The sequence below is a fragment of the Hydra viridissima genome, unplaced genomic scaffold (assembly GCF_058129835.1).
Source record: "Hydra viridissima isolate aposymbiotic clone 2 unplaced genomic scaffold, HvirCarnegie_v1 scaffold_13, whole genome shotgun sequence".
Classification (NCBI taxonomy): Eukaryota; Metazoa; Cnidaria; class Hydrozoa; order Anthoathecata; family Hydridae; genus Hydra; species Hydra viridissima.
The window spans coordinates 9628868-9655306 of NW_028324312.1; the positions used below are offsets into that span (position 1 = coordinate 9628868).

General features: G+C 28.6%; 1 protein-coding gene across 7 annotated transcripts; it reads right to left on the reverse strand.

Moving 5' to 3' along the window:
* Positions 1 to 4348: 4348 nt before the first annotated feature.
* Positions 4349 to 17832, reverse strand: LOC145186757 (PDZ and LIM domain protein 7-like). Of its 7 annotated transcripts, XM_090070183.1 has the most exons (14): positions 17524 to 17773; positions 16098 to 16246; positions 15467 to 15682; positions 14404 to 14549; positions 14057 to 14113; positions 13354 to 13482; positions 12286 to 12342; positions 11628 to 11753; positions 8974 to 9078; positions 8375 to 8879; positions 8096 to 8276; positions 6238 to 6337; positions 6011 to 6147; positions 4349 to 5136 (listed from the first exon to the last, which is right to left on the reverse strand). In XM_090070183.1, the coding sequence occupies exons 1-14, from the start codon at positions 17623 to 17625 to the stop codon at positions 5053 to 5055; spliced, it is 2094 nt and encodes a 697-aa protein (XP_089926309.1). In that variant the 5' UTR covers positions 17626 to 17773; the 3' UTR covers positions 4349 to 5052. The 7 variants fall into 7 exon arrangements, with proteins under 7 accessions (XP_089926309.1, XP_089926310.1, XP_089926311.1 ...); XM_090070184.1 differs by lacking the exons at positions 11628 to 11753; positions 12286 to 12342 and having other exon boundaries at positions 17524 to 17803; XM_090070181.1 differs by lacking the exons at positions 4349 to 5136; positions 6011 to 6147; positions 6238 to 6337 and adding an exon at positions 6783 to 7668 and having other exon boundaries at positions 17524 to 17775.
* Between the last annotated feature and the right edge of the window lie 8607 nt (positions 17833 to 26439).

Below are 26439 nucleotides of genomic sequence, written 5' to 3' on the forward strand. Positions count from 1 at the left end.
TGTCCAGATTTTTTAGTTATCACATGTTACAACTGTGATCGTTTGTATTTTAATTTTTCGGCTGTAAGGTTACATCACGTATTAATATCTTTAGAAAGTCCGTAACCAATGATGAACAAGTTTAAATATGGCTGCAATAGTAGCTTTAAATGTTTACTTAATCCTTATTAAAATATTTATTATAAATTCTGATTTTCTTTGTTAAGGTATTTTATTAAATGTAAAAACTTAAACTTTAAAGATCTTTATGAGTAACCCTTATGTTATTTATGCAATTTGCATCCAAACTACCTTTATGCTCTACTAAGAATCGCAAAACAATGCACATTTACGCCATGCTGATAGAGATTTCTGTATAGAAACCAAAAGACGTATTGAAGAGATCGCATCACTCCTAGGTCTACACGAAGTCTTTTTCTTCAGTCAGAATGACAAGGTCAGGGTATTAAAAAAAATGTATAAAAATGACTTTTATAACATGAGAAAAATCTTTTTATATTTAAATACAGATGAATCAGAAAAAAATTTAAACAAAAGATGATTTTATCTTTAGAGAGATTGATAGGTGCCTATTGGTCTTATGGCTGCAAACAAGCAAGCACTTTTGCTCATGCATACAGAGTATCGAGCAACTTTACCATATCATAACTAGGTCTTTGCCAGTCGACAAAAGTTGGTACCACCAGTTACGCTGCGATTGAAGTGCACAAAGATGGTGAATGGAAACCAATAGTTGTGGGATGGTCTAGTGTTACTTACATTGCCATTAGATCTGGAAAACACTGATCGTTGAATGACTTAACTCACACCCTGGATCTTTATAAACTGCTTGATTTAAACGAGGTTAAAGATTTTACTAAAAACGGTTCATTTATTAATCAGATGTTATTATGATTGTAGATGGTGGTCCAGACGAGAATCTTTCTTATCAAAAGGTTTAATCTATTCTTAGTGCAAATTCAGTAGATACCATGGTTTAGGATAAAATTTATATTTTGGTTATAAATATATACTATTTAAGTGTCTAATGTATTTAAATATCTAATTTTAAAAGGTAATTGAGTTAGCAATTCATCTTTTCCTTAAGCATGATCTTGATGCCATATTTTTGGTGGTAAACGCACGTAGAAAGATCGCATTAAATCCTAGGAAGAAGAAAGGCACCTTGAAGACGTCAACTCTCCATATTCATTTTCACTGATAATCAAAACTGAAGCCTTCTCAAGAAGGCTGGTGTGACGATAGATGAAAATCTGGGAAAAAAAGTCCAGTTTGCTGGTGAAACAGTCTGAAATCTGGTCTGATGGTTCAATCGTTTGATCGTAGGTCAGCAACTGGATGCACTTTCAAAGACACGAACAAGTCAGTATTTACTTCAAATCGTTAAGTGTGAAACTCGGAGCTTTTAACGCCGGAAAGGATCCTAATTCACCGTGGTAACTAATTGTTTTTTCCACCACCAATCCAGCTCTTACAATTACCGGAAGGAGGACTTCAGGTTCTAAATGAACAAAAATCACGAGGCCCTGTCTCTTTTTGTTGGACGCCAAAGTTGATGATACTGTATTACAGGGGACAATTGCGCAAAAAGTGCTAATCTACGAACTCTTGTGGTTATCTGTGCTATCTCTCCATCAGAATTTTAGTGGCAAGAATTGTTGCGTGTATTTTGCAAGTAACGTGTTGATTAATAAGAATTTGCTTGATTGTTAATAATCAGCAGCACACAATCAGGGTAAGGCCAAGCAAGTTAGTACCTCGTCTCCAGTGTGAGCTTATTACAACTAGTTTGAAGAAAATAAGGAGCACATTGAGTGAATTGAGGAAAATGAGTTAAACTTATCTGGTGTTCGATTCTTTTCCAAAAAAAGCTGTTTAAAACAATGTCTTTCAATGTCAATTCATTTTTTGGATGAATACTGAAGCTCACAGGGGCCAGATGCCAAATAAAAAAGACAGCAAATCGTTATGTCTACATATAACGCAAAAGTAATCTTAATGTTTTTTGTATAATAAAATAAAAGTGTATATAAATATTTATTGTTAACATTTTAAATTCAGCTAATAAAGTAGAGCTTAAATGTTAGTTATGTATCTAAATGGAAACTTGTTGGGGGGGGGGGGGCTAAAAATGTGTGACTTACATTCAGAAGGAGGTCGGCAAATTGTTGCAAGGTGGGTAGGAGTCAACAATAGTCGAAAACTACGTGACGTAGTATATTGACGACCCCATTTTGAACATTAAAGTTAAGACCTTTCGTGTCTAGAAAAGTTAAATTCTAAAAAGTTATTCAATTTTGGAAAAGAGAAATACAAATAAAATAAGCCTTTTATGCATTAAATCATGCTATATATAGTTTATGCAAAATAAAATTTATGCACTTATTATATAGTTTTCTAAACAAATCAAGATTGTCCATCATATTTTGTTTCCTTATATCAGGAGGTGTGGATATCCTAATTCTTTTTTTTTTTTTTTTTTTTTTTTGACAATTGTTTCATATATTTAAAGAGATTAGAAGCACTAAAGTGCTTCTTGGAGTTAAAAATTAACAATCGCATTATCACTAACATCACATACAGTTATTGGTTTCTGGTGTTGAATAAAATCTTGGAGAAATTATAACGTTCACGTATTAATCATATCAATTTTGTTGGGCAAAAGGTCATGAAAATTCCATTTTTCACAAACAGGTACCTAGCAGCTCTTTTTATCATTTATTGTTTTTATGCTTCCTTAAACTGACAATTTATTTAACATATACTAAAAACATACATATTAGAAATGTGTCACTTTAACGTCTGGTATCATGCCATTAGAGCCACGTTTCTAAAACCAGAACGAATTTTCAACTTCTATATTCTGAGACTGGATGGACTAAGTTTTCCCAAACATATATAACATAACTGATGGAAGTTTTTTGTTAATGAGGTCATTAGCAATGTTAATTACAATCCATCACAAAACTATACAAGTTATGAAATACTTTACAGATACAAAAGACTTTGAATTTAACAAAATATGTTACTAAAAATAGAATTTTTAAATAAATTCAAAATTTTAATTTAAGTTTAAAATAACTTTAAATTTAAATAAAAATTTTAAATAAATTACTTTAGAAAGTTTCTATTTGTTTTAAAAATTGTAGGTATAATAATATATAAAAGTATAATAGTAATATATATTTCAATTAATATAATGTTAATATAAGTTATTTAGAAAAAAACTTGTAAAATAGAGCGCATTTTAGAAGTAATTATTACTTACTAAAATAAATAACTCATTTTCTCCCAACTTTTAAAATAGGAGATAGAACAAAATAATTCTAATCTCGCGATATGTAAAGTATGTTGAAGATCATGGATCAAAGCCGCATCACGGACATTAAAGTTTTCAGACGCAAAAAAAGATTTAAATAGAAGCAAATTATAAAAGCACCGGCAGTCGAGAAATTGTTAATATTCTGCAGCTGGAAGCATCTGAAAGAAGTGATATTAAATTCAAGGAAATCTTAAAGCAACCACCTCTCATAACAACGCCATAAAAAGGGACAAACGAAAAGATTGGTTGGAAGGATGAATCGCCAGAAGTCGTTTCTTCTGATTGCGCAAGCGACTATAAATATTATCAGGACGATTTGCGTCAGAGAAGAAAGGATATTTTCGAAAAGAGCATTTGTTAGCGGAAGCTCAGTGGTTAGGAGAGGAATAATACACGATGAACTTACATTTCCACCTTTCACTTCTAATCACATGAATGCTAAGGGCTATCAAGAAATATTCGAAAGTAATTTATTGCATTTTCATGATTCACTTACGAAGAATTTTTCAGCAAGATAACGTTAATGTTTATTTTGCTAATTCATTAGTAGCGGTTTAAAAAACAGAATATCGTTTCGAAGACATTGCCCCTGTATTCTCCTGACCTCAATACAATTGAGAATATATGGGGATAGCTTTCTAGATTAGTTTGTACATATGGTAGACCATTTCAAACTGAGTGAGCTTAAGACTGCCCCTGAGGACGCATGGTCCAACTTTCTAGTCGAATAAAAACTTTTAAGCTAAAATTATTCTAAAATGATACTTTTGTATTAAGATATTAAGAAATGACATCTAATGTGGAAGCGCTATAGCTCTGTGAAAGGTTTGTTAAAGAAAAACCTGATGATTGTAAATTTCATGTTCTTTGGACATAGGTATGAAATTAACCATGCACACTAGAATGTTAAAAAATTATCGGAACATATATAAAAATAAGATTTGTTGGCCTTCCGTTAAAATAGCACACCCGCTTAAAAATTATCTTAGCGCTATGGAGAGGAAAGTTCTTGGGTTTCATGTAGAATTTATTTTAGAAATCGTCGCTCATTTCTCTGCTCTTCAAAAGATAACAAAAAATATTACAAAGTCTATTTTTTAAATCACAAACTATAAAAGGGAATTGGCGAATAAAGAATTTATAAATATGTAAAAAACAAACAAAAAAAATGTCAAAAAAAAAAAGTATGAAAAAAGAAAAAAAAAGGAAAAAAAAAGTACAAAAGATGAGAATGATTCAACATACAGATTTAAAGATATCTCTCTAATTTTTCTCCACAAACTGCTAATACTCAGCGTAAAATATAAATCTATTTATAAAACGAATCGACGCAATTTATCAAACAATAGATCACAGAAACCAATAAAAAAGTTGTTGAGGTTTTGCTTTCTTTCTAAGGTATTAAAATTGTTAGGTCCAAACCAGTCCAAATAAAAATTCACGCCGTAACAATAAAAATCACTCTTCGATATCACGTGAGAAATCCGTTGCAGATCCACCGAAAATATCAATTATATACAGTGTTATAAATCACGAAACAACATGTCGTTTTAGTATTTAAAAATATAGAGCGCTAAAAACTTACAAACCGACACCATCGCGGACACCAGCCACTTAAAATTCCAGAAAAATAAAATTTGACTATAAGAAGTACCATGCGTGACTAATAAACCGAGTAAAAAAAAAACAACAAGTGAAACAGTTTGCAGCGATCAACGGTGAGAAGCACTTTAGTACCCCATCTTATGGTTCTGGCAAAAGGGAGCTCCTCGTGATACGAAAAAACTGTTACCTTCGAGTCGTAAGTTGCAAGCCTAAAACAAAATGTTCAAAAAGTAGGCGCGGTCACTTTGGTCAATAACATTTCGTGAACATTATTAATATCTATAATGCTGTATTAAAAACATTACAATACTAGATAGTTAAAAAAACTAATGTTATAAAATGAAAATTAATATCATAAAAATTTTGAAACTGAAATTAATATCATAAATATTATAAAATTAATATCATAACTATTGTAAAACTAACATAAATATTGTAAAATTCAACCTAATATTATAAACATAGAATCAAAATTAACAAAATAAGATTAATAATTCAATTAGAATTTTTTTTTTCTTTTTTTCTCTTCTTTTCTTCATAAGAAACATGCACTTGGCTCAGAATATTTTCACATTTTTTAGTGCTGTGAGATTTGTTTTTTCGTTCTGTCTTTTTGGATATAATCTTATCGTTGTTAAACTTACTTTCTTTATATCGAGAAAGGGGTTTTTGAATTAGTTCAATAAATACAGAAAAAATATCTCTAACCACGTTTTGTTACGAATTAGCTTCCCATCAAAGAAATTTCAAAAGTTAAAGTCAAATTAACTATTGCTTAAAAAACTTTTTATCTCAAGGTGCAAATTTAATTTGATAACATAATAACAGGAAAATTACATCACGCCCATTTTTCCAAGCATCGTTTGAGAATGATGCAAATCAATTTTTTTGATTAGGTAAGCGTGCACTCTCATATCAATAAAATGAAATTAACTCTTTGATTTAGATAGGTTTATCACAGAATCAATAACAATGAATGTAACGGTTAGTAGGTTGTTTCTAACTTGTTCTTATTTTTCTATTAAAGTAAAAATTTTCTAATAAAAAAAAAAAAGAGATATCAATTTTGCATAAATTTCTTACCTCACAAACAAAGCATTCTGAATGCCAATTTTTGTTCAATGCTTCCACATATTTCTCTCCTCCAGCGATTGGTCGTGCGCATCGTCCACATTTTACACTGAACAACTTTTCATGACATTGCTCACAGTAAGGCCTTCCTAAAAAGAAAGTAAAAAAAAAAAAATCAATAAAAATCTAAGCAATCTATCTTAGAAAACTTTACGAAAGAAAATTTTTTACAAATTTACCAGAATCAACCAAGAATCCATCACTACCAAAACTTCTGCTGCAAAATGAACAGACAAAATGATCAGGATGCCAACTTTTTCCTAAAGCGTTGATACAATTCTATAAAACAAAAAAAAAACAACAAAAAATTAACTGTGTAAAATATTATAACGATAATGAAAGAGCTTAACTAAAAGTCAAAACTGCGGAGGAAATGAGCCACAATCCAAAGCATAATGAAGCTGCACATAAAAAAGGTGTAAGAATGTATATTTTAAAGTAAATGCGCAAATATCCAAAGACCAATTAAATATAAAATATAAGAAGTTACAATTTAAATAAAATTAAATTAAATATGTAAAAAACGTTTTAAAAAATAATCCAATAAATATTTTAAAAATTCATTTAAAAAAATGCCTAATGCATACCAAATCATTAAAAACAAAACAAAACTGAAGTATGTAATGCAAAATTTAAAAAAATATATGAAAAAGTGATATCAAAATGAGATAAAAATAAAGATTTATAGAGAGAAATTCATTAATTTGAAGAAAAAAAAAACTAATTTCTTCTTTTATGAAATCTAGTTTTAAAGCGCCTAAAAATAGAAATTATTTTGAAATTTCTAATTATCATCGTAACACTTGAATTGGGTGACTTATATTGAGCTGCCTCATTAGCTCTTTTTTCTTTCGTTTAGCTAACTCAACTTCATCTTGAAGATTAAGATTTGCTACTCTCTGTTGTAAGTGCTCATTCTTCAGCATTTCTTCATATAATGATAGTGACTCAAAATGCTGCTTTGCAAAGATCTCACGAGTTTCCATTTCCTCTACTGCAGATTCTAACAATTTCACTTCTTCTAGTATTGTAAAACCAGTTTGGCTTCTTGCTTCTTGCTTTCTTTTTAGCTCTTTTATGCGTTTGTTCATTTCATTTAATGTGGCTTGCAACTCGTTTGTTTGCACATGCAAGTCTAATCTTCGTTGTTGAGCATTTTCTAAGCGTTCACATTTCATTTTATAGCCTGCCATTATTTCTGCTAGAGTTGACTGCCAAGAATATAACTTACATTTTGCTGTATCCAAATCACTCTGCAAAATTTGCAAATTTGCTGTGAACTTTTTATTTACACTACACAAGTTCACAGTGGCAGCTAACACTTTCTGCTTCATTTCAAAAAGCTGAGTCACTTTAACTAATTCTTTTTCACAGAGCGCAATTTTTTCAGTAAGAGCTGCGCGCTCTATATTACCTTTGCTAATTGTCAAACGTGCTTTTTTAATGCGCAAGTTATTCTCACTTATCTGCCGAGCAGCTGCTTCAGCAACACTGTTAACCTCATTCAACTGTTGTATCATCCAATTGATAGACAAAGAACATTGCAGTGGATCAAATACTCTGTCCGCTGACGCCAAGCACATGTCACAAATAACGTCATTTGTTGCTGTCTATAAGAATTGGAATTAGTAGTTATGAGTGTATGTTAATATTGAAGGTGCGGTCAGAAAAGATGGTGTCAGCGGTCAGCACGTTTTGTCAATAAATATACATCAATTGTTAATCAGCGATTTTAAAGGTATGGAACATGCCAAGCTTTCTGATCGCACCCCCTGCTTAAATCATTTTAAATTATATAAAAAGTGAGAACACAATTCAGGGGGTGCTATTGAAATTCCACTTAAGTGAGTGCTCACTTTACAGAAGTCTAATTGTGTGCATTTCTAATTTGCCAGAAACTCATAAAATAATGCTAGCTAATGAGATAAGAGATGAAAAAAGTATTTGTTTCAATATATAACAAATATGAATATTGGTTATATATTGAATAACTACAATTTAGTAAGACAAATTAAACTTACAAATATATATACTTACTCCAATGATAGCATTGTTGCAGTGAGCGCACTTTGGAGCAAAGTATTGATTGTAGCATTTTTCACAATACAATGCATTGTTTTCCTCCACAAATGCTTGGTTTTGAAGTGATGTGTTGCATGCAGAGCAGCAAAAATGCTCAGGATGCCATGTCATACCAATAGCACTTACAAATGGTCCTCTGGAAAAATTTAAGTTTTGCTATATTCTAGTATTGTAAAAGCAAAATGAATACCAAAAAGATGTGCATACTGACATAAGAAAAATAAAACATCATACGTCAATTGGTGTTGACAAGCATGACATATTAGGTCCTTTGGCGATGATGTTGCAGTGTTTTGTGGAGTTCCTTTTGTCATTACTTTGTTAACATTTCCAGCTACTTGTGGTGGTGGTGGGTTACCATATGACTTTGGTGAAAATCTTCCAGGCCCACTACTAGATGGTTGGTATGAGCTAGTTGGTGAAGAAGGTTTGTTACTTTCATATGTTGGTGGAGGAGATGGATACTGGCTGCTAGCTAATAGTCGGGAATTTGGATTCAGAATTTCTGTTGCATTAACTGCAGGTGGAGGAGGTGGTTTATTTGAGTATGATTGGACAGGGCTAGCTTTAAAAGTTGGTGCAGAGGCTTTCCCTACTTTAAAATTAGGTCCAGAAGGCATGGGTGCTTTTGGAGTTGGATTAGCATACCCTGGTGCAGTTGTAATTTTTTTTGGAGGTCCAGCATAGACTGGTTGTCCCCTTTGTCCAGCAGGTTGATTAAAAACAGTCTTTATTTCATCTAAATTTTGTATTCTAACAAATTAACTTAAGTAACTCTTTTAAAAAAAAAATAACTTGATTAAATTTTAAATTTGAAAAATTAAAAATTGAACCTGCAGTTCCTGCTTCAATATGCTGCTGCATGGCTTTAAATGTTCCACCAGACTTTGGTGCCTCATGTTCATGATCAAACATGTCAGGAGGAGGAGGAGGAAGGTCTAAAAAAGTATGCCTAATCTTACAATAACTTTAATACAATTACTACCATTGGAAAATATAATCTTTTTACTCCTTTCTAAAACTATTTTAAAAAACAGTTTTTTAAATAATCAGGTCAAAATATGCTAAGTTATCTTTTACCATTCATTTATCATAGTTTCCACTCATCTCTTTTTCAAAATTGAAAAGAAATATAAGCATAAAATATGTAAAAGATATTTTTTCAATATAGATGTAAAATTAATTTTAAAGCATTATATATGCTTTAAACATATAAATATATATATATATATATATATATATATATATATATATATATATATATATATATATATATATATATATATATATATATATATATATATATATTTATTAAAAGACAAAACTTCAGCAGAAAAACCTAAATGTTAAATGTATTTTAATGACACACCAAAATTTAATCTCTATTGCCAACTAAACATCAACAAACTTATGAATATTTTTGGGTGCTAAAACTGTATCTGGAATCAGTTTTTTTTGTACCATTTACAGTTCTCTCACAATATGAGATTATTTGTATTTAAGAATGGGGAAGATAGGGTAGCAGATACTCTGATTTTGTTTAGTTACAGATTTTTTTTTTAGTGTAACACACCAAATAAATTAATATTATACCACTGATATAAATAAATTAATATTATACCACAGAGAAACAATACCACTTCAATACATATATGTTAAGATTTATTATTTTTTTTTTTTTGTATTTCCTTTCTCTCTTTTCTTTAAAGCTACTAATTTAGATTTTTCTCCAAACTGATGCATTTGGTGAATCTTGGTGAAGTGACCAGCAGTAATCACCTACGATGCTGACACCATCTTTAGTAATGTTTCTTCATCACTTTGATGGAGACATTACTAGGGTTGGTGATACTAAAACAAACCTTATGCATATCTCAAGATTTTTCTTGATCACTGAGTTTTATTCCAAAATAAGCAAAATAAATAAACTTTACTTCTTTGATGTTTTATTAACTAATAATACAACACATAATAAAAACGTAACACAGTAAGCCATACTTAGTCACCAAAAGGAAAAAAACAACTGTAAGCAAAGAAGAGCAAGGTATGAAAACAAAGTGTCACCATTTTTTCAGGTATCACCATTTCCAATCTAATTTCATTTAAACTTTATAGTATATTAAAATACTATAAAGTTTAAATGAAATTAGATTGGAAATTAAATAGATAGATTTTAAAAATTAATCTCTATGTAATAAAAATGCATCTGTTATGAAAAATACACATTTATCAACACAAAACCTCATAAGTATGTCAATAAATAAATTAAAAACAGTTTAAGTTCAGAATGATTTTCTTCTTGGAAATCTTCACGATCAACTTTATATTTATTTAATGTAACTTGGTGTGTTCACTATCATAGATTTGTTGCACACAACCAACAGATGAAAAATCTCCATGAGGTAAAACTATTAAAAAATTTTCTTAAGATTGCAAGGTTTTTTGTACATCAGTGCACAGTGATCAGTATACATCAACTCAAATGCAAATGTCATTACCCCAAAAGTAGATGTTTTTTACAGGGTAATTTTATGTGACTCAATTTGATCTCGGACAAAATACTCAAAAATTACTCAAAAATTATACAAAAATTATACAAAAATTATTTGTTACTCTTTTATATACTAAGTAAGAGAAATGGCAAATGACACCACAACAGGTGGAAAAACATGTTCATTTCAAAACTGCATTATTACTTCTGCCAAAACATCTTATGATTGCATTTCTTTAAATTGGAATATTTCTATTATTTGAATATCATTTTTTTGTTAAATGTTAATACAGTTTTAATCAACATTCTTAAATTTTGAGATGTATTTTTATTATAGATACTGATTGTTGATGAGCAAAATATAATACTCTTGGGAGAAAATAGGAAAAACTTATTGCTATCCCTCATCATATAATTACCCAAGTATAACTTGACTGTATTGACATTTACAACTTAACACTGTTTTTACTGTAACTCTAAACTAGAATAAAAATCTGAATGCTTGAAATAATTCAAATAGTAAAACAAAAGAATTCCTATCCTGATAAAGAAGTATTTTTTATGATAAGTATTTTTTCAGACTTTAAAAAACAAAGTCAGAAGATTTTCATAACTATCAAGTTCTTTTAAATTTAACTTTTTAACTTAATCTTTTTATACTAATCAGAAAAAAAAACATTAAATGCTGAAAAGATTATAAACAGCATTAAAAACCTAATCTTTTTTTAAAAAAAAAACTCTACACCTCAAAGGATTAACTTGACATTGGTCCTTTGGTAAATAGTTTTCCTTTTTTGTTTGTTTTATTTTATTTTATTTTTTGAAGTTTTTTTTGAAGTACTCTATATATACTCTTTTATGATAATAACAATAACAACATGAATAAAAATAAAATACTACAATTAAAATACTACTGATATTACTAATAATAACTATAACAACAATATAACCAAGAACAACAAACATAAAAAATTAAAAAGATATCACAATGATTACCATCAAGTGCATCATCAGTAATCTTCTGCAATAGTTTGAAAGAACGAGAAGTATTGTTACCAACACTACTTAGACCAGATAATCCTCGATTTTTAATATCCTCTGTTACTTTCATTGAACCAGAAACTTAAACAAATTTCAATTTTTGGTTCCTCAGTATTTTAGGATCGGTTTATAAAGTTGCAAATAAAATTCAAGCCTGAAAATGTGTGCTTTTTGTGCATTGCTATTATCAAATCATTGTAAAATTTTGCATAACGTTTATTTTATTTATTTTATTTTGAAAATCTATTTGCATGACTAAAACTAGAAACCATATATATTTAACTGAAAATAACAAAGAATGACTAGAAAAAGAAACTTAATTCTAAGGTAAAATTTATACTTTTTAAAAGTAATTTTTAGTTAAAAAAGCAAAAAAGATAGAGAAAGGGAGGGGGAGTGTATTTGCCAAACAATTACACAAATAAAAAAGGAAAGAACTTCATAGTGCAAATATATTTCAATGATTTGATTTTACAGGTCTTTGAAGGAAAACAACATTGCAGATTTTCAGATTTACTTTTGAATTGAACAATCAATTTTATTCTCTGTTTATTTTCTTTAAAGACCTTACAAGCTCAGTGCATTAAAAAATGCATTATGGTTAAATATTTACCATCACTTAGATTTGTTCTCTCACTGGTCATCGGTAAAGCAATGTCCTCAGCTGTCCCTGCATTAAACTCTTAATCAGTAAGAAAGTTAAAATAGCTTCTATTCATTTTTTAACCATTTATTTCACATTTTAAGACTGGGATACATTCAAATTAATTTGAAATATTTCTTATAGGAGGAACTCTAAAAAGAGTCTTAACTACTACTTAATTTTAAACACATGCAGCTCTGTGAATACCACAGTTATATATGGGATGTAGTTAAGAATAGAGCTTTAACAATGGTAAAAAAAAATTAAGAAGTTCCCTTTTTTTTTTTATAGAAATGTTTTCAAATCAGATCAAAATGTTTAAGTTTTGTTAAAAACTGCAACATATTTTTAAAGACAAATTTTAAACAATAAATCAGAGTAAAATATCTCAAAAGAAAAAAATAAATATGTTTCCCAACTTTCAAACACGCAAACAAACAAAATATTGATGTTCCACAGCAGTTGATGTTTCTCACAATATTTTAAATATTTCATACAATGCAACATTTTATGTATGAAATTGTATTTATCATTTTTATTCACTCACAGCTCACAGTCTAAATCAGATTAGCTAGAATCAAATTGAACATCATTTCGATGTACCTTTTTTTAAATGATTGAGATATTTACAATTTTACCATCGAAATCTTTTTTTGTTGTTAAAAATTGTTTTGAATTTTTGTACAAGAAAACAGTTTAACAACTTTATACCAATCACAATTATTTTAAAAAATCATTTTGTAAAAAAACCTATGACTAATTATCATAACAGCAGTAATAGTAATTATAGCATAAATAATATAAAAATGATAATTACTAACAATAACAAAAACATAATATTAATAAGTATCTAATTATCCTTTAACTAACAACTATCCTGTACAAAAATTATTGTTAGGTCAATTTCTGGATTAATGACTGCATATTTTTAAATAAAATAAACAAAAATTTAAGGAATTAAAACATTAATCACAGAGTTAATAAAAAATGGAGAAACGGAAAGAATGAGGAAATAAACTGATTTGTCTTAATGATTACCGTCATCTGCATCATCAGTGATCTTCTGCAAAAGTTTGAATGAGCGAGAAGTTGTGTTACCAGCACTACTTAACCCAGTTGTTCCTCGATTTTTTATATCCTCCATTACTTGACGTGAACCAGGAGAAACTTAAACAAAACTTTAGTGTTTGATTTCAGAGTTTATGAGACTAAGAAATGTTTGCGAATAAGAAAGGATTGAAAATTTCTGCTTATAAAAAATGTTAAAAAATTTTAAAAATGCTCTTCGTTTGAGTGAAAAAGATCAAATTAAGAAAACAGAGAAAACTAAAAGTGAATAGGATAAAAGAATGTGCAGTAAAAGTGCTTGTGTAATCAAACCATTCAATAATTTCTTACAAAAACAAAATTTGAAAAAATTTACTTCAATTCTATACAGTTGAACAGAGCGAGAGAAACTCTCATAACACGATTTGGAGAAATGGGAAGGAAATTATTTCAATGACTTGATTGTTACAGGTCTTTGAAGAAAGACAATCAAAATTTAAAAATATTTATAGTAGGATATTTAGTAAAAAGATTTTTCAACCAGGATTCTTTTTTTTTTTAAACTAATAACAAACTTTCATTCTTTTAGATTTCTTTTTTATTTATATTTTTTTTTTATTATTTTAAAAAGATTGTCATTCTTCATATACCACTATTAGTGCATGTGCTTGTGCATTAATGGACAAATAATTACCGTCAGCTAAGTCTGTTCCCTCAGCCGTCATACGGAAAGCAGTAGGCTGTGGTGTTCCTGTGATAAATTCTACTTGATTAGTAATTAAAAAATTAAGACACATTCACAAAAAAGACGTAATTTGACTACTGAAAGACCAATTATTAGTATTTTTTGTTATTGAATAACAAAAATCTATTTTAAAAAGCAGGAAATAAAAGTAATAACTGTGTAAACACTTTAACTGAACTTTTTACTAATTTTTACTATACTTTTACAAAAACTGCATTTTAACTAATGAATTTTATTTTTGAATAGATATAAAAACATAAAACATATATATGCATAATTAGAACTAGTATAACAACCTTCATTTTGAAGCTGGTTCTCAAGTCTTGCAAAAGATCCTTGCCCTTGATCTCTGACATGAGCATTTTGCAACATTTTTAGAACATCAGAATCAATGTCTTTTGGATTATTTTTTTCCTCTTTATATTTTTCTAACTCCTCTTTCCTGTAAAAAGAATAATTTGTGGCTTAAAGTAAATAACAGATATTGTTCAATCTTACAAAAAAAAGTAAATATAAAATGATGATGATAATAATAACAATAGTAATAATAATGATATTAATATAATAATAATAATAATAATAATAATAATAATAATAATAATAATAATAATAATAATAATAATAATAATAATAATAATAACAATAACAATAATAATAATAATAATAATAATAACAATAATAATAATAATAATAAAAATAATAACAATAACAATAATAATAATAATAACAACAATAATAATAATAATAATAATAATAATAATAATAATAATAATAATAATAACAATAACAATAATAATAATAATAATAATAATAATAATAATAATAATAATAATGATAATAATAATAATAATAACAATAATGATAATAATAAAAATAATAATAATAATAATAATAATAACAATAATAATAATAATAATAATAAAACAACAACAAAAACAATGATAATAATAACAATAACAACAGCAACAACAAAAACAACAACAGCAACAAAACAACAACAGCAACAAAACAACAACAATAACAATAACAGCAGCAACAACAAAACAACAACAATAATAATAACAATAATAAGAGCAGCAGCAACAACAAAACAACAACAATAATAATAACAATAATAGCAGCAGCAGCAACAACAAAACAACAACAATAATAATAATAACAATAATAAGAGCAGCAGCAACAACAAAACAACAACAATAATAATAATAATAATAATAACAATAATAGCAGCAGCAGCAACAGCAGCAGCAGCAGCAACAACAACAACAATAATGCATTCACCCTAATTATATAGCAATAAAAACAACCATAAAGAAGCAATAGAAATAAGAAAAAATTATTTCACTAAAAAAATTTCACTTTTTTCTTGCATATTCTGCTGGATCAAACTTCTTGGAAGTAACAGCAGTACTGGCTGCTGGCTCTGAACCAAAAGATCGTGGTTTAGCATTAAACTTATGGTCTACACCAGCAGAGTGCACAGTCTCTGTTACATATAATGTTTGGCTAGGGTTAGCTGCAAATCCACCACTACCAACTTGTTTTACTTCACCAAGTGATACGCCTTTACCAGGTCTGAAGAATAAACTTATCATTCTAATTTTTGTCTTTTGAAAATTAGGAGTAAATTGTGAAAAATGAAAATTTAAGTGTTAATAATTTCAAATGCATGAATCAATATTAATTGTTAGAATCCTTAAATTGACATCAATTATTATGTATAGATTATTGCATGTATTATTGTATATCAATTATTGTTACAATGCATAAAGAAAATTGGTATCGGTAAATTTATCAGAAAATTGGTATTGGTATATCAGTTATTGTTACAATGCATAAAGAAAATTCGTATCGGTAAATTTATCAGAAGAATATGAGTATGAAACTATTTTATCTAATCCATGTTTAAACTATGTAGTATTGAAAAAGAAAAACAGAATAGTTGCACACATAACAAAATGAAAGTAAGTTTTAAAAAAAAAAAACTAACTTTAGTTTAAGTTGCAGTTTATCGCCAGCATTTTTTATAAGATTTTGTGCTTCCATGTGAGAAAGGAGTTCAGTAGCTGTGTAGTTTATTTCTATAATCTGATCGCCAGCAATAAGTCTTTTATTGGCAGCTTTGCTTCCTGGAGTTACCTAATGAGCATGCATTAAGTTTTATAGCTGAATTAATGAGATTTTTATAAATCAACTTAGTAATATTATTTCATAAAAGTACCAAAAATAATATATTTATAATATACACTTTATAATATTAGAATATAGCCTTTTTACCTGATTTTTTTTTTTTGTTTGTTTTAATCTATTTTTGCATAACAAACTTTATATAATAAACCTTCTGATATGTTTAAAAACACTCAAGAGATATAAATTTATCATATAAATAGTTTTACATAAACTATTTTTTTAATTTTGTTTTGTAATTGCATTTATTAACTAATTTCAAATGGGTATTATGAGTTACTGAGTATTTTCCCTAATATCTATATAATCTAAATCTTGATTATTATCTAAAAATATCATGACAGTGTGTAAGTGTGTATGTGCATTTTGTGAGCATTTTACTGTTAGAAATTTATTTGAAGATGGCATTACCTTAAAAAAACATTTAACAAATATTACGATAAAGCAACCTTCACATTGCACCAAAGTAAAATATAAAACTGCTTTTCTTTCCACCTTTATATCATGAAATGACGAATTAAATTAAACCACTACTTAGTTGGGTAAGAACTTGCATCAAGGTTATTCCACAGACTTGATAAGATTTTCCATGTGTACCAGGGATAAGTAAACTCAATATTCTTAAATTATTTCCATTTCATTTTCAAAAATGCTATTAATTTTTTTGCAATTTCAAAGCTACTTTAGCAAATCTGCACAACTTTGAGTCTGCGTATAAAAGGATTTGCATTAATGGCATTTTGCACAACTTCTGCCCATGCAACTTATTTCCTTTGAAGGCTGGCTATAGCAAAGTGATCCCTTTCAGCATCATAAGTGCTGTGTTCTCTGTTATAAAACTTAGGATTTTTGAGGTAGCTATTTATCTTAAAATAATTTAGGAATTTTAGAACAAACACAATATAATAATAGCAGGATTACTTTTTAGTTTGTTATATTTTCAGTTCTAAACTGTATATTGTTGGATCATAATTTAATAAATATATTTTCATTTCCTTTTTAAAAAAAACATCAGAACTTTCATTATTATCAAAATAACCCTTCTGCAACTAAAAAACTAAATTAATGCTAGATTGCATGGCAGAGGCTTTGAATGCTAAAGGTTGGAGTGTGTCTGTTATATTGGGTAAAGTGTATGCATTCACTTCAAAATGTAACTATATTATGCTTTTGCAACAATAGCAGCGGCTAACTTTTAAAAACATTACACAGGAAATGTAAATTCTTACTCTAGCAATATTCAAGGGTATTCCAAAATCCTTGCCTCCTTGAAGACGGATTCCCCAAGGACCGCCACCATCTAAAATCACTTCATATAAATCACTGCTCATTTTTCAAAATATTAGTTTTGACAGTGTAATATTTAGTTACTATGTTCAACTAACAACAGCATTTGTGCTTCAGGAAAGCTCCTTGTCTCAGTCAACTCTGTAGACACCTCGGACACACGTATCCGATTTTTATGAGGGTGGGACAGTCTTAAGCGATACTATTTGCTCAAAAAAACTCTATTGTTTTTAAGTTATTTGATTGTTATCAACATTCCTTATATGGTTGGAGTTTGTTTGCAAATATAAAAGCGCGGGCGCATCTCTTATCGCGGGATGGGCCGTGCTCACACTGACACAAGATGTTTAGTCATCTCTAAAACTTTTCAGTGATAGATTAAAAATTTCAGCCTCAGTTTTAGTGTTATTCACCTAAGTCACGATTAGTAACTTTAGTTTTTAGATTTTTTGTTTTTTAAAAACGCAAAAGTTGAATGAATAATATTATATAATAACCATGAGTAATTGTGTACTCGCGGATTTATTTTTCCTTTCTGTAGCCGAAATATAATTCTATAACTTTTAAGTTCTTTTTCACACAAATCTATTTTTTATTGCTTTATATTCATTTAATTAATTTTCTTTCTTTTTTTTTCTTTTTTTTCCTTATACAACAGATTTAACAAAACAAAGTTTGTGACAAAACAATTCGTTGTTTAACAAATTGAATATTAACTTGTTTTTCATCCTTCACATGAGATTGAGAGATATACTTTCCTAGGCCATACTAAAGCAGAGGGGGTATTCTTAGTTGGCAAAAATAGAAATAACTAGAAAGATCAATAACCCAGCGTTAGACGTATATTTCTAATAATTTTTTTTTTCGAGCTACACGATTTCTCTACACGATTCTACACGATCAAATCTCTAAAACTTGTATCATTTTTCTGATTCATCGGGATTCGAAAAGATGTTGTAATCTTATAAAACGCTGGTTTATTAGATTTCAATATCCTTTCGAATCCCGATGAACCATCTGGTAAGAGTTTTGTCAAACGAATCTTTTTTTTGTTTATATCACAAATTTAATGTCATTATAGGGAATCAACTACATTTTATAATAGAAATTGCTTTCTTGTTTAATAGCTTAATCGCCTGTAATTATGTAGGCTAAACTATATCTTTTTAAATAAACAAAAAACAAAAAAAAACATAATATACATGCAATTATAGAGCAAGCGGGTATTGAAAAAAAACTATAAATAAATCTCGTTTACATTTCCGTTAAGATTTTAACTGCAGACTTTTTTAATGCATTTGTTATTTCCTTTTTTGTGATTTGTGTTTTTTCATTTTCACTTCGTGTTTTTTGTTTTCTATAATCAGAAAATGCTTTAACATTTTTATTGCATAACTGATAAAAGAGACTTTGATGAAAAAAATATAGTTAACTCTCCATCAATAAAGAAAACATTAGAATATTTTGAGAGTTGTTTTGACTCGAGTCATGATAAAGAGGCAAGGTTTTCAAATGACGACGGTAACGTAGGCGTTTTTTAAACCAAGCGAATTTGTTTATAATAAAGAAGAGCGTAATTGAAAGGGAAACTAATAAATTTTCATTTGGTAAACAAAAGCAAAAGGAACTAAAAACTTTAACATTAAAAATATGTATATTCAGTGAAATAAAAATATATCCAGCGCGCTTTACCGAAAAGCAATGAAAAAGTAGCGATATGGCGGTGATGTATGTTACGAAATATCACAGGGTTGCCGCTTATAAAATATAAACAGTTAAATTTTCTATCAAAAAGAGACTTAAGAGTGTAAACAAGAAATGCTTTTAATTTACTCAGCGCTTAGCTTGATTACCATGTCGGCGTTATTAACGCCGGTATGGCAATCAAGGAATTCAGATTGCAACCGTTTTCACTATATATATATTTGCGCGATTTTTAAATTTGCGAAGGCAAGCCTTCACTGAAAGCTGTAAAATTTGGCACTTGTTTACCGCTTTTAATGACTCATTTTCTTTTTTACGACAAAAATCTTTTACAAAATTTTCAGAAGTGTTTTATTAACTTTATAATCATATTTTGCAAGTGGCTTTAATTGTGTTTTTTGTTTCTAAATGCGGAGAGAGTTCATTCTGCCAACAGCTATTTGGCTTGAATTTTTCAGTAAATAACGTGGCGGCCTTTTTGCACTTGCAGACGAATATTATTGAATGAAAGTTGTGCTATTTGTTTTTGTTTTTGTTTTTTTTTTTACTTTTTTGTCTCCATTAACTTCTGAGTTCAATTCTTTTTTTTTTTTTTTTTTTTGCTATTTATTTACTTTGGAAGTCATGAATTTAAATTTTGTTTGTTTTTGTAAAAACATTGTGTTTTAACATTTATACCAAACCCTAAACCAATGAAATTTATCATAAAGATAGTCACCTTAAACATAGTTATCATAAATAAATATATTTAATATGATTAAATATATTTATCATAAAGATAGTCATCTTAAAGAATAACTTTCTTAAATGTCTGTTAAAGCTATGAATAAAAAATATTACCTAGAAATATAGAGCCAACTGATGAACTTCTGTTGGCTCTATAATGATATAGCATAAAAATTCTCAAAAAGAAGAAAAACCCCTTTCTATTTTTATGCTACACTATTAAACTAAATTATTGCTATCAAGAGCAATTTAAAAATAGGTAAGATAACGACAGCTAAGATCCAGTAGGATCATCGATCGCTAGAATTGAAATAAGTCTCAATTTAAAATTAATCATGGCCTTTGCCACTTGCCATTCAATTTTTTCATTAAACGCGTGGTTTTTTGTTAACTTGTTTCTGACATGTTTTAAAGTTGAGTTTTTTTATATAAATCCATGTAAACTGATAGTGATATATCGGATATGACTTTCCATTAATTGTAATGCCGGATGTTAAATTGAAAAAGCTATCTCCGGCCCATCACTAGTAATAACATATCTTTGGCTGAAATGCCAGTTAAAAAAAAGAGCGCTAAATAATAAAATGTTAAATTGCTTGCCCACTAAGGACCACTGTCATCATATAAATTGAAAAAATTTATTGATAGTGTTTCACATCACGCATTTACGCAGTGATCACGCATGATTCATTTTTACATCAAAAATAAATTTTAACTTTTCGTTTAAAAGAGTAAATCTGCTGAGTTTTAAAAAATAATTAAAACAAATTGTTTATCGTATTTGAACTTCATCAAAATTGAGCATTCTTAATTTGCTTCATCAAATAATCTTAAATCATTTGAATATTTTAAACCTTCATAAGGAAAAAAGTGCGATGGTAAACTGCTAAGTATTTATGTTTTATACACATATACACTTGTGAAGAAATTGTTGCACGGTTTTGATGCAGCGAAGTCTAACAGATTTTTTGATATTGTTGTGGAAAAGTGGATGCCATTTTTTTTTTTATTCTCTTAACTTGCACTCGTTTTTCGAGGTTAACAAAAATGTTGTAATTACTAATTTTTTTTTTTTATTTCATATTGAAAATTTGTTTAAAATGAAACGGTTTAGATGTTAAATTATTAAATATGATTTAATTTAATATGATTTTTAATTATTTATTTTTAAGAAATATTTCTGATCTTTACATCTAAAAAGACAAAAAATTAAAAAAAATCACAAAACTCAAATTCGACGGTTGAATTCACAACAAAGTATTGCTAGGATGAATATTTATTTCTATGATGTATATTTATTTCTAGGATGAGTATTTATTTCTAGGATGAATATTTATTTCTAGGATGTATTTTTATTAGCAAACGTTTGAAGGAATTTTTTAAGTTGTTGATGTCGAGCAGAGATTGGGAGTGACTTTTAAAGGATTTTGAATTAGAGTTGGTTAAAAGGCAAATCTAACATTTGGAGTCCTAGCGAGGAAAGTATAGTTGCCTCTGTCAGATCTAACATACCAGTATAGAGAAATTATTGGTAAAGAAAAATGGGGTTATGTTCCTGGTTTGACAGTTAAATGTTCGCAATATAAAATTTCTTAGCAGTTTTTCGTTTTCTGATATATCTTGACATGTATAAATTGTCAGTACGTCATAGTAAAGCATCTATTGGTATAAGCGTCATATTGATTGGGTTAAGGGTCGTTCAAGTATTACTTTTTCACAAAATAGCTCATTTTAAACTCTTTACCTTCAATTTATGGTCTTTTTGTTTGTTTTTTTTTTTCCCCTTAAATACTAGTTTAAAAATGAAAAAAAAGATACTCAAACTTTGAAACTTTTCAAATTTTTTTTTTTTAATTTTGTTTGATAGAACATTTTTTTCTTATTTTATTTGATGGTAAAAAGCCAAGTAATTAAAAAATGTGCAATTTACCTCAATTTTATTGAGAAAATTCAACAAACAATCCAGCTGTACTCCCACTGGGAGTGTAATAAAATATTTGGTTACGCTAATATTTGCAGGTTCTTGTATGGTTTCTTCTGTTTTGTAAAGCTGCTTTCTGCTCGTCAGACAATTTCTAAACCAGTCTCAAACTTTTTTGTGTCACGTCTCACCTTAGCATTTCTAAACCCCCCCCCCCCCCCCTTTGTACTACATGTAATTTTTGATAATTAAAAATTATTGTTCACAGGCGAAGTTTAAACTTTAGCCGCTAAAACTGTTTGTCTTTCTAAAATCGTTTCATTTCTAAATTGAGCAATACGAATAATTCATTTCTGCCCATGAAAATTCCCAAATGACATCCTCTAATTCTTCGCTTCTACGATTTAAACCAGTTCCTAATTTGTTCATTTGTCTGGAATCAACAACATATTTTATAACTAGCTTAATACTGGGACAACGTGTGGGCTAACCATAAATGGAGAAGTATGATTTTGCCGGTACCGACACATGGAGGAACACTAAGTCTTAACTTAATTTGAATTACAGCATCAATTACGACTAAAAACACAAAGAACAACGACCACATAAAAATACTTCCCAAGTTAACCTTTGCGCAGAAGTTTTTTATCTATATCAGATTGAAATTATATTACGAGTTTCCCTTTTATATTCGGCAAGCGGAAAGTAAAGAAGCGGTTAAAAACAATTTGGAAACCTTTTTCGAGTTTTTTTAATGAACTTTAAATGAACTTTAACTTTCTGTGAACTTTAAATTTCTTCTTTTTATAGACATCCAACTCCTACTGTTTTTTTTTTTACAAACTTCCCATCGCTTACTGATCTAACAGCTTACTATTTCTTCTTATAAATTTTCAAAATTTTGTTGCGACTTTTACTCATTCTCCATTCTCCTTAGATTTTGCTTCAAATGTTTTTTATTGCACAGGATAAACAATAATAATCGGAAAGTATAAGAATCATTTTTTTGATATCGCAACGTATATATTACAATTGTACATTACTAAAGAACACAAACAATTGGTGTTCTGCGCATGGAATCAAATATCGCAATTTAAATTTTGTTATAGCATAAACTATTTAATGTTTACATTTTATAAATGGCATTAGGAAATTCATTTATTTTAACTATTACATATTTGTCTTCTTCCAATATCTAATATGATTGATAACAAATACAAAGACATTAATGAACGGTGGGCATGAACGGTGGGCATGAACGGTGGGGAATCATGTAAATGTAGGTTAGAATGGTAGTACTGGTACACGTGTACATTTCCTTGCTAGACAAATACAATGGATCTAACACGTCTTCGGTTACTGAAAAAACGACATATGACTGGGACATCTTACGACAGCGACTTGATGAGCATCCTGACAGTTTCCAGTTTCCTGAAAGCAAGAGACAAAACTACCAGCTGAGTGATAAACACAATATGTGGAAAATGAAGCTCTGGTTAAGGGACTTATTTATGATAACAAACTTTATTACTTTTCTATTTGCTGCTGAATATAAAACTGAAGGCCCTAAGAACATTAATAGAAGCCTGAGAAGCAATTGAAGTTTCAGAAAGAAGAGGCCATAGAAAATCACAATGCATATGGCCTCCAAACTGCTTAAAGTGTCTTTCTTTACAGTTTTGGAATCAGCTGGATGATACAAAAGATTCCAGCAGCTCGCAGAGATACTTGTAATCTCCTATCTAAAAGGTGTCCTCAAAGAGAGCTCTAACGCTGGTCTTATTGTGTTTACAACAAACTGGTACAATAAAGTGCTGGATTTGAAGGTATCCTTAGACCAGTTGAGTTTGAATATACCCTTTAGTTTAGAGTTTATCATGTCCTAAGGTTTTCATAACTTTCAGTGTTTGATTTCGAATTTTCAAAAACCGTCAATTAATTCTCGGTTTCCAGTTTTTTAATACTGCGAACTTAACGATAAAATAATAAAACTTGAATGCTCTTCATGATCTTTGCATGAAGTTTATTTTTAATAAAAAAATTTAAAGCTTTTTATTAAAGGAATAAAATTTCTATTTAATCTTTTTAAACTCTTCTTTATATGCTAATGTAAGTGTTGACATTTATTTTATCAGAAAAAAGGTTAGTTGATCTTAAAACGAAATTGCTTTTTCTTGAAAACAATCTCAATACAATCCATCTTTTCCCTTTTTTATAATGGTTCTGAGTGCTAGTGATGATCTGCTCAGTGACAATGGGTTGTCAACTTGGAGCATTTCAAATAAGTATTTCAAGAAGCAACAGGGCTGTCATTCTTGAAATTCTTGAAATTCATATGAATAAAATGTGATTATATATATATATATATATATATATATATATATATATATATATATATATATATATATATATATATATATTATATATATATACATACATATATACATACATACATACATACATACATACATACATACATACATACATGCATGCATACATACATACATACATACATACATACATACATACATACATACATACATACATACATACATACATACATACATACATACATACATACATACATACATACATACATACATACATACATACATACATACATACATACATACATACATACATACATACATACATACATACATACATACATACATACATACATACATACATACATACATACATACATACATACATACATACATACATACATATATATATATATATATATATATATATATATATATATATATATATATGTGATTGTTTTTCTAAATATTTATTAACTTCTAAATATTAATTAGTTTTTTCTAACATACCAGTTGCTTTTGTTCAGATTTTACCAGTAGTACCTTCTGTTCAATTTACCGGTGAGAAGTTAGCCAGGGAAAAAGCTCTGAAAAGGAAACCTTAGCGAGTAGATCTGCATCTTCTTTCTTTTTTAATATCTTTTTCTGGTGGCGTACTCTAACATTTTTTCGTGGGAGGTTTGTTCTGAGATCAAAAATTTCATTATTTAGAAAATGAAAAATAAATTTATAGATTGCGCGAAGCTGAATGGATTTTTTTCACGATTTTACATTAAAGTTTAATTTATTGGTTTTTTTTTTTAATAATTAAAACTCTATGTAATAAAAATAAAATGAAGTTGGGTGATTTAAAACCAGGTTGAAAAAGTTTATTTTTTTTGTGTGTGTGTTATTTCACTTAAACGCGGGTGACGAGTTTTCACCTCGCGGTATTGATCTTATTGAGATTATGACATTAAATAAATGTTTTCAAGTTACTTCGATGTTTTTTTTATAAACTTGCCTTAACCCTAATCGAAGCCAAATAAATTTGCTGAAATGAAACGTTTGATGGTGTAACCGGACATTCATTAAAACCCAAGACTTCCCTTAAATCACTCGAGTACTGTATTTGTTTTACTCTGCATGAAAAATCTATTCTGAAAAAAAGATAAAAGCTTGTTAACAGAGGAACTTTTACGCTTCTAACGTTTTGTTTAACAGCTCAACAGATACGCTTGTAATGTTTTGTGCATGATTGTAAGCAAATGGGACGAAGTTTGTGATATATCTGTTTCGGAATGGGATTAAATTTTACCATTAATGCAACTCATTCAGGTGGCAACGCACCTGAATTGAATCTTTAATAGATGAAATGAAACTTGTTTAACTATCTCGGGCGAGCAACTAAGATTTTATTTTAACAGATATTTAGCATTTAGAAGTATTTATTAAATCATTTGTTTGACATCTTTATTTCGTGGAATGAGCGTCAATCAATGCTAAAATAAAAGTAATCGAAACGAAAGTTTTCGAAACGAAAAGAGTTTTCGAAATAAAAATTTTCGAAACGAAAAATGCTTCTCTTTCGTCTTCTTGATTTTTTTATGCAATAAATAAAAAATAAAAAATTCGAATGAGGTTCATTTCATAATTTTTTACCTTTAACATTAAAAGCATTTTTAGTATCGCTAAACAACTCCAATCCATAATTGTAAGTCCCTATCACCTCATCAAAATTAATAGTGAAGTATCATTTTGGTTTTATTTTGAACAAGAGCAAAATAATCGTTTAGTTTTGTTTTAAAGACATTTAAAGCATTGGTAATGCGTAGCATCGTCTCCTTTTTAAAACAGGAGAAAAACTTCTCTAAAGTATCTTTGTTTTTTGTTTAGTGTCATCTTTTATTGTTTTAAGAAGCTTTTGTAGGTTTCGTAATCTCTCTCTTTAAACGAAATCATTATAGCTTGGTAAATCGATATCGGGATAGCATAATTCTGAAATGCAAATGCTTAGTTGTTATACATTTTAAACTAATTATCTAATTTAAATTGTTAATTAAAAATATTGAGATCTCTGTTTTAGCCCACTATGAAATTTATCTTTTGTATTATTCCATTTTTTAAAACTAAATGCTAAAGTGAAGTTTACGCACAATAAAAATTTTTCCGTTTACGTAGTTTTTCAGGCCAACTTTGAT